Here is a 14,098-nt window from a genome sequence, read left to right as displayed (position 1 = left end):
AGTGACATTGTTATGAGGGTTTATTATAGATTAGCTGAACAGGCAGAAATATGGATGAGGATGTTTTGCTTTGTATCAGATGATCAAACTTTCAAGAAATATATTATAGTGACAATGGAAGATTTCAACTACTCTGACATCAACTGGAAACTAACTGGCCAAGGGTCAGAGGTCCAACAAAATCCTCTCCTCTCTTGCTGACAACTTCATTTGTTAGCGACAAAGGGCTCTGCTGTCATGGATCTAATCCTTACTAACAAGGAAAATTGATGGGAAAAGTAAAGATGACTGGAACCTTGACTATGACTATGTTATTCTTGAGATCATGACATCAAGGGCAGGAGGAACAGAGAAAAATTAGACTTGTATACTGAATTACAGAAGAGCAGATTTTGATGAATTCAGAGAGGAAGTAGGTCAGAGCCAACCAATTTAAATCCTGAAGGAGAAAAGTCCCTGATAAGGATGGGAAATCCTGCAAAACAAGATACTGAAAGTGCAATATAAGCAATTCCTACTTGAATGAAAAATGGAAGACATTTAAAAAGACTAGTATGGATACACACAGAGCTTTCTAAAATATTAAGAAAAATGAATATGTATGGGATATTGAAGGAGGGGTATATAACTAAAAAAGCACAGCTGCAAGAAACTGTATGAATTATGTCAGGCTAAACTGCAGATTGGGCTAAGGCCTGGAAAAAATGCTCAGAGAAATAATATAAAAGGCATTTATGGTTATGAGATAGACAGACAGATGATAGATATTTTATACAAGACAAAGAGGCTGTAGGTCTGCTGAGAGGAGAAAAGGGTGATTCTGACAGCAGGTGATGGTGAGAAAGAAGAACGTCAGGTCATACTACCTCTCAAAAGTGAAACAAAGCCCTAACTGGCCATCGTTTTGCCAACAGGGGAAGGACAGAGCTGCAGCTCAGAAGAGACAAGAGGGGAAAAGAATACTTAGCTGGTTTAAGTGAATTTAAGTCTCCAGAATCAGAGGAAATACATCATGGGGTACTGAAGGAACTAGCAGAGGTGATAGCAGAACCACTATCTTCCCTTCAAGATAGGGCAGATGAGGAATCGGACACCTCAAAGACTATAGGAATTCTACTTTACTTTGTAGAGTAGAGCATAATTTTGAAAGCCTGTCAGAGTTTCACTCTGCTCCTGTCATGAGCACTGATGGTGAGCAGGAAGGGGCCCCTATCCAGGGGGGAAAACGCATACGTAGTAGCGAGAATTTGAGCAGTCATTCAAAGAGACACAGAACAGACCCGCCTTGACTTTTGGAGTATATCTGTATGGGTTTTCTCACACTTCTTCAGTTTGTTAGGATTTTCTGTCTAATGTAGCAATAATAAAACACTAGAGACTTATTCCTCATCTCAGCGTGGTTCCTGCTTGTTAGGACAGCTCCATTGTATACCAAACAGAATCAATTCTTTCTTACCCCCTCTTCCTTCCCAAGGCTAAGTTATTTACTTCACGATTCTTGCATTCCTTCTTCAAGGTAATTTCTGTACTTCTCAACAACCACTAACTATAATCTTTGGGAATCAAGCTAGTTTGGTCTAGTGGTTAAGGCAACGGGCTAGAAATCAGGAGTCTGTGAGCTCTAGTCCAGCCTTAGGCATAAAAGCTGGCTGGGAGACCTTGGGCCAGTCACTCTCTCTCAGCCCAACTCACCTCACAGGGTTGTTGTTGTAGGGAAAATAGGAGGAGGAAGGAGTATTAGGTATGTTCACCGCCTTGAGTTATTTATACAAATAATAAAGGCGGGATAGAAAACAAACAAACAAGCAAATGAACAACTGGTGAGATCCCAGTAGACGTTATATTTTAAAAAATGAAAGGAGAAGAATCCAGGAAACTAGAGACTTGTCAAGTTGGCATCTATACTAGGCAAGGTTCTTGAGCAGATTGTTTAACAGAGTATTTGTGGGTACTTGGATAGCACAATCAACAACTACCAGCTTGAATCATACCAGATTAACCTTATACACCTTTTTGACTGATTTGTTACTTTAACAGATTGAGGACATGCTGTCGACATAATATAACTTGACTTCAACAAACTATCTGACAAAGTCTCTCATGATGTTCTCATTAATAAAGTAGTAAATATGGCCTAGATGACACAACTGTTGGATGAATTTATAATTGGCTGAATCACCATAGCCACTGACTATGCTTTTATGATTCCACATGAGATTGGAGAGTACTATCAAGTAGAGTGCTTCAAGGCTCTGTCCTGGGCCATGAGCAGTTCAACATTTTTATCAATGATCTGGACAAAGGGACTAAGGGGATGATTATCAAATCTATAGATGATACAAAGTTGTGAAGGATGACTAACATTTTAGAAGAAAATGCAAAGATTCAAAAAGATACAGACAGGCATGAACAGTGGTCTGAAATGGGCTGAAATTTCCTCTGAGAAGAAAAGTAGTTTCACATGTACTGAGTAGTACATGTGAAAACATCTAGACATTCTATTATATTACAAACTGAGCATGCCAACAGTGTCATGCAGCTGTTAAAAAGTCAAATGCTATTTTGAGATGTATTAACAGAAGCACAGAGTCCAGATCATTGGAAGTAACTGTTCTACTGTACTCTGCCATGGTCACACTTACTATATGATACTTTGTTTAGTTCTGAGTTCCCCAGTTTGAAAAGGACATTGACAAACTACAGCAGGTTCAGAGGACAGCTCTTAAGGAGACTAGAAAAGAAACCCAACAAGGAATGATTACAGGATCTTTGCTTCCCTCAGACCACTGTATATGTTACCAGCTTGTTTCTATCTGGATTTGATCTGGATGCTCTGCACAAACAGAAGACCCTTTCCAGCAGATCAAAAAAAGTAAGCTTTATGAAATCAGTGTGCTTCAATACAGAATGAGACAATGCTTCAAAAGCAGCTGCTTTTCACAACCTAATGACTAAATTATTTGGATGCCATATAATAGGATCCACAGATACCATGCTAAGGTATAACTTTTTTGTTTAGTTTGTATCTAGTGTGAAGTGTGAAGCTAGCCACTGTATTTTTAAGCCAATGTTTATGGTTTAGTGCAATGTGTGAATCCAGCCGATTATGATATACAATAAAACATGCTAAATGAACAGTGACTTAGCCTATTTGTTTTGCACTTGAAAACCTAATCCATGGCTTGCTTGTTTTGAAAGCATATTTCATTTGTTTTATATTCAGTTAATAATATGCTTTCCAAAGTACAGTCTTTACAGAGTTTGAAGGAAGTGTCTATAAATCTGATGTTTAGTGAAAGAAGAAACAGCATAATGGTTCTCTATATAAAAACACTAACACAAGGAAAAAAAGAACAAGAAAAAGACTGATACAATACTGAACAATTAGGCAATTATTTCCGGTTACATTTTAACTGCTAACTGAACCACTCTCTACTCATTGCTTAACAGCTGACAACAAAAACAGAAAGATCAAGGAAATCTTGTTTGGCTAGCTAACATCAACAGTGTTAATGTTAAGGATTGGACCTAGTAATTCAAGTTTAATGAAGATGAAAAGTATCCAACAAGTATGGGAGTTTAGTCCGCAAATTATTCTCAAAAATACAAACTTTATTTTTCCTGAGAGTATAAAGACAATATGCTATTTAAAGATGAATTACATTTCTGGCTAGACAGTCTAAAAGGGGAACTGCATACAAAAGCAGCTGATAGAGCATCCTTCCTGCTCTTCTCCCCACTGCTTTTGTTATTTCACAAAATTTAAATTAATACAGGTAATGTTTCTCATTTGTTTATATACTCTTTCCTAAATCCACTTATTGACCATAGTTCTGTGGGCAGATTACAAATTTATTTTAAAAACATGGAAACAGCTAAACAATTAATGTAACTACTAAAAAAGTCAAAACTTTACTAAAGAATTTTGCAAGATAAAATGTTACCATCTTTCAGTCTTAGTCATGATAAAAGCACCTGTTCAAAGAATGGCTAAAAATCCCATCTATCTGTTCAGGAGCAAGCTCCGCTACTTTAAGCTGGACTTCCAAGTTAAATATGTATACTATAAGATAGCACTGTAGTGGCACATGAGGAATGCATGTTAGTACTAAGACTTTGTTGATCAGGATAAAATAGCCTCATCTTCTCTTCTATTAATTTTTCTCAGTCTGATACCTTCCATGTGTGCTGTGAATTCCAAGAACTGCAGTTCAAACAAATCTGAAGTACAGCAGGCTAGAGTTACATTGTACTCTATCCTCTTTCATAGGGTAAAATTTGTAATTCAGTTGAATTATATTCTCTCTCCTTCACAGTGTATGCATTCTGGTACCCCTCCCCCCAAATCCAAATTTCATGTATACATGAATGGAATCTGAGCAGGCAGTGACTGATGAAGAAAAGGATCTTGGAGTCACAGTGGACTATCTGATGAAAATATAAGCCAAATGTGCAGCTGCTATACAAAAGCCAAATTCCATGCTTGGAATCATTAGGAAGGGAATTAAAAATAGAACTGTTGCTATAATAATGCCCTTACATAAATCTATTGTCACACCGCAATTGGAGTACTACATATAGCTGCGATCACCCATCTTAAGAAAGTTATTACAGAGCTGATTAAGTGCCAAAAATGACAACTAAAATAATGTAGGGGCTGGCACAGCTTTTTTGAAAGGTAAGATTAGAGATGTTGAGGTTCTTTAGCTTGAAATGAAGAAGGGTAATGGGAGACATGACAGAATTATATAAAAGCATGCATGATAGATAGATAGACAGACAGACAGATAACACAGAGAAAAGTTTTTTCCTCCCATTCTCATAATGATAGATTTTGAGGTCATTCACTGAAACATAAAACAGGCAGATTAACAACTCAAAGGAAAAAAAAATTAAACAGTGCATACTTAAACCATGGAATTCACTACTGGTAGTTGTGGTAACGGCACCCAATTTTAAAAAAAATTGAGCAGACTCATGCAGGATCAGACTACCAATAGCTACTAATAATGATGGTTGCTCACTGTGTCCTCAATCAAAAGCAGTAAGTTTTAAAACTGGCTGCTGGGAAGTGACAGCAGAAGGAGGTTACTGCCCTCCAGTTTATGAATTTCTCAGATGTATCCAGTCAGTAACTACATATACAGAACGTGAACTAGACAGGCCCATGGCCTGATCCACAAGGGCTCTTCTTATATTCTTATGAATGTATTTGAAAATATGAGTCTACAGCAGAGGAGCGTTATTATTTTCACTTAGTAGCTTATTGCTCCTTTGGGGAAAGCCTTATTGAAGCATGAAAACAATCAGTGTCAAATGCAAACACGCACACTTACCGTTTTTACCAATACATTCTAATCTATGTATTACAAAGCACTGAATTTGGTTTCTGCTATCCAAAGCAATTTTACTTGCTTCAGCTGAAAAGGTAATTACAAGAGTGTAATCATAACCATCTAAACATTAATACAAGCAACACTTGGTCAAGTAGCTACATGGAACTGGAACCTTACCATGCCCAAGGCAACTTTACAACTTTTGCTTATCCAGACACCATCTGACCTTCTGTCTACTTTGGCTTTAATTGTCTATGGGGAGAAGTCCTCTTCAAGTTGCAAGTCTGTGACCTGGGACTTTTTGGGGCTCACAGATACTGCTGGATTCATAGGTAGATGTTATAGCCATAGGTACCTTTGTCTAATTTTGGCTGGAATGCCAGCTGTCGCCTATCTGGGCAGGAGGCCTGGCAACATTAATTTAAGCCCTTATCACTACTAGGTAGATTGCTGCAATGCAATTTACATGAGGCTGCTTTTTAAGACTACCTGGAAACTGTGGGTCATGCAAAATACAGCAGCGCACATGCTGGCACATAAAAGCTGCTACAGCCGTATTACAGCTGTACCACAGGCACCGCACTGGCTTCCAGGTACAGTTCAAAGGCCAACGTAATTTGGCTCCCAGGTATCTTCACTACTGCCTCCTCCCAGTGAAATTGGCCTGTTCTATGCACTCATCCTAGATATGGGTGTTCACTGTTCCCCACATATGTAAGAACCCAAAGGAGATTGGGGCATGACGACAGTGTTCCCCCATGGTGGCCTCCATCCTGTGGACAACTCTCTACCCAAACGTCCAGTTGGCATTGTATTCTGGGTTTTATTTGTATTGTAAATGGCAGTGAGTTTGTTCAATTTGATAGTATATACATATATTCAATAAATAAATCTTTATTCATAGCAGTTTGTTTAGTCAATTAAGGCCACAACTGTGCGTATATTTGTCTAGGACTAAGCCTCACTGAATGCAAATAGAACTTACTACTGATACATAGAACAGTTATTAGATCCCAGCACTGCAGTGTTACAAAGCTTATTTTATGGGACACGCTACTACATGAAAAATCCCCAATACAGTGAAACATTCATTAATGCATTGTTGAATGAAATCTAGTAGCATAACAAATTTGTGTTTTGTTCCCTTTCTTTCACAGAGGCTGACTGAGTCTTTTTCTAATCTTATATACAAAATTTCCCAATGGAGTTCTCAAAATGTAAGAAACTACATTTGTTGGTGGTACTCAGAATTGCTGTATTACTTTCTTGCTATTCAAGGATAATATTTGGTCACAAATATGAACCAGGCATATTTCCTTATTGTTCTAACAATATACTGACAAGCTACTAAAGATGGTGACAGCTGAGGAAAACCTCTATTCTATGCCAGAGTTTCCACTGACTGTCATTTCAGGAATGTATCTAGCAATACATGACAACTTGGAATGTCTCCGCCTACCAGATAACATCAGAACATGCACTGCTTACTACAAGTCCTACTGCTTTGTAACTCTCTTAGAGTTGCCTTTTTATGGTTAATAAGATCAGCAAAGCATACAAAGTTATGGTAATAAGAACCTTGAATATTTGCATGCAATAATGTGGCATTTATGTAAATAATGCAAAATAAGTTGTGAACCTTTAAATTAGGAGTGTTCCATTTAGAATTTACATTTCTTGAAATAACTTGGAAGATTCATTTATACTGAACTAGTAAACTAAACTTCTTCCTAAGTTAATATTAATGAATACAACTAAAATGTTAGCACTAGGTATACTAATTTCTACTTATGATGACATGTCTTTTCTTTTGAATTTTCTCTCTGCATAGTGTTTTCATATACATTTTATACATAAGATTTCATGTCTAATAATAAAGCATGATTGTATTATTTAATTTTGTCTCCAAACTGAGGAGGAAATGATATGAGCTGTCCTTCCAGGAGCCTATCTTTCTGAAACAAAACCATATTACAATTGTATACAAGAAAAATGCACTTGTTTGTCCAGCATGATTATTTATTTATTTTTTATCCCGCCTTTATTGTTTTTGTAAATAACTCAAGGTGGGGAACATACTTATTACTCCTTCCTCCTCCTATTTTCCCCACAACAACCACCCTGTGAGGTGAGTTGGGCTGTGTGTGTGTGACTGGCCCAAGGTCACCGAGCCGGCTTTCAATGCTAAGGCAGGACTAGAACTCACAGTCTCCTGGTTTCTAGCCTGTTGCCTTAATCACAACAAAACTGTGTGTTTCCTTTTATATAAGAATAAAGATACATATTTGTATTATCTTGATGTAACAGACTACACAGTGATCCATGTTTTTGTATGCCTGTATGAGTATCATATGCAAACCATGGCCATTTTAATGGCTGCTTCGTCTGTTATACTGCTTTTCTCAATCATAATATGTGTTTATTGTATTTCTATGCTCATCGTATATACTCCCTGAAATAGCCACCTTCAAATCTTCCACTATGAATATGAAATCAGAGTACTTGCTGTTTTTGAACAGCTACTCAATCCTCAACATGAAATAATTTTGGAGTTAATACTTATTTACATGTTTTACCTGGGCAAAGCTAAAGCACTGTAGTATTGCTAGATGTCCATATCAGAAAATTACAGATAGTCCTCACTGAATTATCAGTCATTCAGCGACTGTTAAAAGTTACGATGGTGCTGAACAAGGGGGACCTAAGACGCGTCTTTGTAGTTGTGGCCATTGTAGCGTCCCTGCGGTCACATGATCATGATTCAGGCGCTTGGCAACTGGATCACAATTATGTCACAGCGTCCCACAGTCACGTGACCATCAATTGCGACCTTTACTGCCGGCTTCTGACAAGCAAAGTCAATGGAAGCTGGCAGGAGGTTGCAAATGGCAATCATGTGACCACAGGATGCTGCGACTGTGCCGGATTCACCTAATGAAGGCAACTGGGACTGCCGCAACTGCCAGCACAGTCATATGACATTGCGCTTTGTGACCGCGTAGCTTCATGATGGAGTTGATGGTCCCAATTATCATCATTAAGCAAGGGCTACCTGTATTCTTCTAGATCAGCTATCCTAATATATAGGTACTGAGATGCATTCTTACAGTCATTTGGCCCACTCAAAATATGCATAGACACAGACATTGATTTTTATATTGTCCATAGCCATGGTAAATTTCTTATTAGTTTTGACTTAGCATATTGTATGAATCCAGCCACTGCATCTTGTAAAGCATGGTTTATAATTTAGGTTTTTGAAAGCAGCCAATTCTGGCTTATTCAATAAATCACGGCTTAGCTCGATGTGGGTTTCCAGTCATTCTGTGGTTGTAGAAGCTAAGGCATTAATCTATCTTTACCAAAGTATCAAACTTTTGGTGTAGAATAAATCAAGTCATCAGTGCTTAAGACCACAGGTTTTCTGAATTAGCAAAGTGGGTTTTGTTTTCTTTAAATTATCTGACATGAAGACCTTTCAGACATCACAATCTTAAAAAATGCTGTTATTCTTCCCTCAAAGAACCTGCTTTTTTAAGCTTACAACTTTAATATACTACTTAGAGCTCTTGAAACATCCAACTGCCTGTCTTTTCCACTCCAAATCATGAAAAAGCAAAAGGTGCTTAAATATTTAAATACTGCACACAGTTACAAGTATGGATGCACACACAGAGTGCACTCTCAATTCTAACTCGCTATTCCAGCTGTTTTTCTAAACTGCTCAGTTATGCCTATCTTTTTTTAAATGTAATACAGAGGCTACTACAACGAAAGAGCTAAATAATAGGAACTCTATGCATGTTTCTTGATATAGTTAATGCTGCAGTTTATCAGACAGCTGAACCACATACAGTTTCATGTTTAACAGAATTTGGTATGAAGACTATTAATTATGAGCTTTATTGAATCTCCATAGTAGATGTTTTGTAATGGATATCCTGTAGAGTTAAGAAATAACTTGTCATATATCAGCACAACAGCCCAAACATAAAATGATGCTATTTCAAATCAATGTAACTTACAAGCAAAATCATTTAGCTTTAATACTTTTCAATCAATTGCAATTCATTAGTATGCTATCACCATAAAAACAGCCAGCATCTAACTATCTTCTCTTATACAATGGGAAACATCACAAAATAAATATATCACTAATGCAATTCTAGTTTATTATTGATTCATTAAATATTCCAAAACTGAATAAATGGTAGGTAAAGGTAAAGGTTTCCCTTGACATTAAGTCCAGTCGTGTCCGACTCTAGGGGGTGGTGCTCATCTCCGTTTCAAAGCCGAAGAGCTGGCGTTTGTCTGTAGACAGTTCCATGGTCATGTGGCCAGCATGACTACACGAAACGCCGTTACCTGCCTGCCGAAGCGGTACCTATTAATCTACTCACATTTGCATGTCTTCGAACTGCTAGGTTGGCAGGAGCTGGGACTAGCAACGGGAGCTCACCCCATCACGCGGATTCGAACCTCCGACCTTCTGATCGGCAAGCTCAGCAGCTCAGTGGTTTAACCCGCAGCGCCACTGCGTCCCGTGAATAAATGGTAATCAATGGGATTTAGGATAATCTTATCACTACTGCCATATTCAAAACCTAAACAGAGCTCAATCCATTAATTCTAATGCAATTTATATAAACTATGACTTATTACTTCACTGTTTCATGCTCACTCAAATGTTTCAGACCATTTCTCAAAATATTGCTCCAGATATTCTTCCATTTCTACAGACTCAGCATTGCTAAACTTTGCTATCTGTACTATGTAAAGTCCCAAATCACAATAATATAAATGAAGCTATTAACTATCTTACCAGTGAACACGGCATACATAATGTTAAGTCCCAATATGGTTTGTTTGCTTTTGGCTTAGTAGGATGTACAAACCCACTTGAAATAGATAACTATAGATAAGAACAGTGTAACTTAGCAGTGTATGTGAACAAAGCCTCATGCTGCCTTACGCATACGGGGCACAGGGAAGCTCAAAAAAGGAAATAATCCATTTAGACTTTTCTCAGATTGTAACCTATTGGAAAGTCATGTTCATGTCTAATCAAAATCTCAGGTGTGCTTCTGAACCCAGAACACTTTTTCAAGAAATAGGTGACAGTCACTGCATGATACATTCCCAAATCTGCTCTTTGCTTCTGTAGCTTCCAACCTAGTGACTTGTAGACTATAATGCCCTTAAAGAACTTCAGCTGGGACAAATGTAATAGTTGTTTTTCAAACAAGCACTGTAATACATGCCTTTATACAATCAACACTTTGCTTCAGGGCACAATTCACAGTGTTTTTTTTACCAGTGAATGTGCTAAATAGAATTAAACACATATGCATAAAGGACTATCTTCCTGAACATAATGCCTATCTCAATTGCAGTCAGGTATCATTTTCTTACTTATGTCTTCTGTATGCCAGATTATAATTGAGTCTGAAAATAGTAAACCACTTTTTCTTGAATTCCTTACATTCTGAAATCCTTTGTCTGAGACAGCAGTGCTTAGCAAAGTTTAGCTGATTTAAAAAAAGAAAAGAAAAGCTAAACAAGGCAAGATCAAGTTAAAATTTGGATGGGAGACTGCCAACCAGTCTAGGAAGTCAAAAAACAACCCAGAAGGCAATGGCAAACCAGTTCTATGCTGTTGTAAAGAAAACAGTATGTACATATGTGTGCAGTCATGTAGCCAACTTGACTTGAATGAGTCTGCCTTTTTAATGAGGTTTTGTCCCTCTTTTGCAAGATAGCAGGAACTGTTTCAGTTATGCTAGGCCAATTTCTATGATGTGTGCCACCACTGCTTTACTAATCATTTTGTAAAGTAATGTACATCATTCATGAAATTCAAAATACATTTAACCATGCTATCAATGGATAGGATACAATGCAAAGACAGAAAAGCTATCTAACCAAAAGGCCTGCCAGGGTGACGCCAGCATGTCACAAAAAGGAGAAAATGGTTTTCTCACTCTTATTTTTTATCTCTTGCAGGTTTTAACATAACAAAAATTATGTACATCAGCCCCAAAGTTTGCATACATTTGCCTAATTTCTGGAGGATGTTTGGGGAATAAGAATGATATAGATCCTAAAGATCCTAGTTTTTTTAGTCTTCTTCATACTCATGAAACTTTTTTCTTCTTCTATCATACAACTAGAGGGAATCTGTAATACTGGCTCCCCCTCCCCCCCAAGCCCAATGAGTCCCTGTCTTTGGAAGAACTCATTGAGTTTGTGGGAGAAGCCAATGAGTTCGTTTTGGAGGGGGGAGATCTGGAACATTTTACAGCCTGGAATGCTGTTCTAGGGATCACAGGATTGTAGGTTAAAAAGCTATTTTAAACGTATCTACTGTCTCAAAAAACTATGTACCAACACTATTTTAGACCTTATTCAATCCTGAAGTTCCCAGAGTTTGAAGTGCAAAATGTACTTTTCTCAATAAAATACTAACTAGGCAAGAAAGGCCAAATATGAAATTCTACATGCATCTACACAAAAGTAAACTCTACAGTGAATCTTCTCTTGGGTACGGCCGGAGCTAATAAAGTCTTACGTTATGGACAATAAGAACTTCATTACTGAGCTTTAAAACAGAAGCGGCAATTTATAGACATTGTTCAATTTATTTTGTAAACATGTATACATTTTTTGAACTAATTAAATTATATCAGTAGAAGAATGGCAGGTTTTAATTCAAAAGACAGGACCAATTATACATCTTGTGCAATAGTAAGGGCAAAACACATATAATATGTAAGTCATCTTCAACTACCTTAAACCAACTTACCCCGGAAAGTTTTCTTCATCCCAGTGTCATCATCAGGAATTTTTAGTACAGACTAAATTGAAATCTGTCTCATAGCTTAATAAAGCACTATATGTTAGTATACTGCAAAAAGCACTTCTTTCTAGTTCCTCAAGAGATCCTAATTACTACATCTTTAAGGAACTGCCAAGACCTACCACCATGCAAAACAAAAATCAAGCTGCCAAAGTAATTACACTTGTTTTTCATATATATACATAGGTACACAAAGTGAGTTTATAAAGTTATAGCTTCTGGTCTGTTAATAGAACCTACATCAACTCAAGTATCCAACATTATCTAGGGATTGCCACAGTCTTTCCTTATTTGGCTAACATTTGAGATTCCAATCAGACTCCTATAAAACTTAAACGTCCACAAAGCATCCATTTTGAGAACATTTCAGAACCAATTTCCCATCCTTCCTCAACTGTCAGTTTTGGGACATTTTGCAAGCAAAATCAATTTTAATTTGTACTAATGATTTTATAACTTCCCATAAATAATAGAAAGGGCTGAAGTAATGAGTTGGAGTCCACATTCCTTAAGGTAGAGCCAGCAACAGGGGGAAAAAAAAAACAAGCAGCAACTTTAACAATTAAGAACACCATTTAGCACAGAGGTGACTAGGTGTTCTACTCATCTGCAAAACAGCCAGATTAAAGACAACCCCTACATTTTCCCACTGTGGCAGTGGCTCTCACCCCATCACTCCACAAAGTTACCTCCTTCGTGAAAGAACTTGCCCTCGTCCTCCTTGCCCTACACAAGGAGGCCCGGGGAGCTCACCGCTTTTCATCTGTCTCCCTCCCCTGAAGAACTGTCTCCCTGAAGCCCCAGTGCAGTGAAGGAACGAAAAGACGACCACCAATTGCCCCCGTTTTTTCGGAGAAAAGGCAAGGCCCGGCCTTATCAGCAGGCACAGTTTCTCCAGCAGAACCCAACATCCCTAGGACACAAACAAGGATGTGCGCAGCCCGCCTAGCTCCCCTCTAAGGTCAGGAGGAGAGAAGAGGAAGGCAGATTCCGACACCGAAGGGCCACAGCCTTCCTCAAGGCACCCAAAGGCAAGAAGTTCCGGAAGCACCCTAGCCAGACTATCCTAGGTGGAAGAAAGGAGCAGGCCTCAACCTCATCCCGGGCGGCAGAGCCTCCTTCCTAGCAGAAGCTCGAGAAGCCCTGCCCGGGGAAATGGGACAAGCAGACACAGACCTGATGCAGTGCCGCGAAGCCGTCCACATTCGCGTAGTTGATGTCGGCGCCGCGCTCCAGCAGGCGCAGCACTTCCTCGGTGTCGCCACTCGAGCAGGCAGCCAGGAAGACGGCGCTGTCGTCGAACTTCACCTTGGTCTTCTTGCGCTTGACCACGGGCGGCTCCTGGTCCGTCTCGGAGCCGATCCAGCGCTTCAGCTGCTCATTTCGTTTCTGCTTGGCGTCCGCCATCTTCATGCCCTAGTCGGGTCTCGTCCCTTCTCTCCCTGCCTTTCGCTCGCTTGCTTCAGCGAAGCCGCTCCGCACCCAGCAGGAGGCGGAGAAGCAGAGCACCGCCTGTATCCCACAGAACCTCGCGCGGCCGAATGCTCGCTCGTTTGCTCCCCCGCCCCACTCCCAGCGCACCAAAACGCCGCCCTGCGCTGCCCTGCGCGCCTGTCTCGCGCTCGGCCGGCTAGCGGAGCTAAGAGGAAAGAGAGGGAAAAGCGAAGCGCCCGGCTTCCTTAACATAATCTCGCGATATCTTAGAAGAGACGCGGTGGCCGTAGATGAAGTTTACTTTTAACGGACAGTAGGGGAAAACGTCCAGAGGGGCGGCCGCCGCTGCTGCTGCTTGAGCGGTAGCGAGGGCGCGCAGCCACAGAGCTCCTCACAGAGACGGAAACGCGTTGCTCTCGGGTAGGCAGCGGAGAATCTCGGGGCACCTTAAAGATCATCCCGATAAGACGGA

The 14,098-nt window shown here is 39.4% G+C and overlaps 1 protein-coding gene across 3 annotated transcripts in view; it reads right to left on the bottom strand.

Annotated features, from left to right (window-relative positions):
- The window catches only part of PPP1R12A (protein phosphatase 1 regulatory subunit 12A), a 131,889-nt gene extending 118,079 nt beyond the window's left edge, over positions 1 to 13,810 (bottom strand). For 2 of the 3 annotated variants that reach the window (XM_063309003.1, XM_063309004.1), the window contains exon 1: positions 13,369 to 13,810. In XM_063309003.1, the coding sequence (XP_063165073.1) occupies positions 13,369 to 13,605 (237 nt within the window). In that variant the 5' untranslated portion in view covers positions 13,606 to 13,810. The remainder of the gene's footprint in view (positions 1 to 13,368) is intronic. The other variant, XM_063309002.1, reaches the window with a different exon arrangement.
- Positions 13,811 to 14,098: the final 288 nt, after the last annotated feature.

This window comes from Candoia aspera, chromosome 7 (assembly GCF_035149785.1).
Source record: "Candoia aspera isolate rCanAsp1 chromosome 7, rCanAsp1.hap2, whole genome shotgun sequence".
NCBI classification, from domain to species: domain Eukaryota; kingdom Metazoa; phylum Chordata; class Lepidosauria; order Squamata; family Boidae; genus Candoia; species Candoia aspera.
This window is presented reverse-complemented; position numbering and strand designations above follow the sequence as displayed.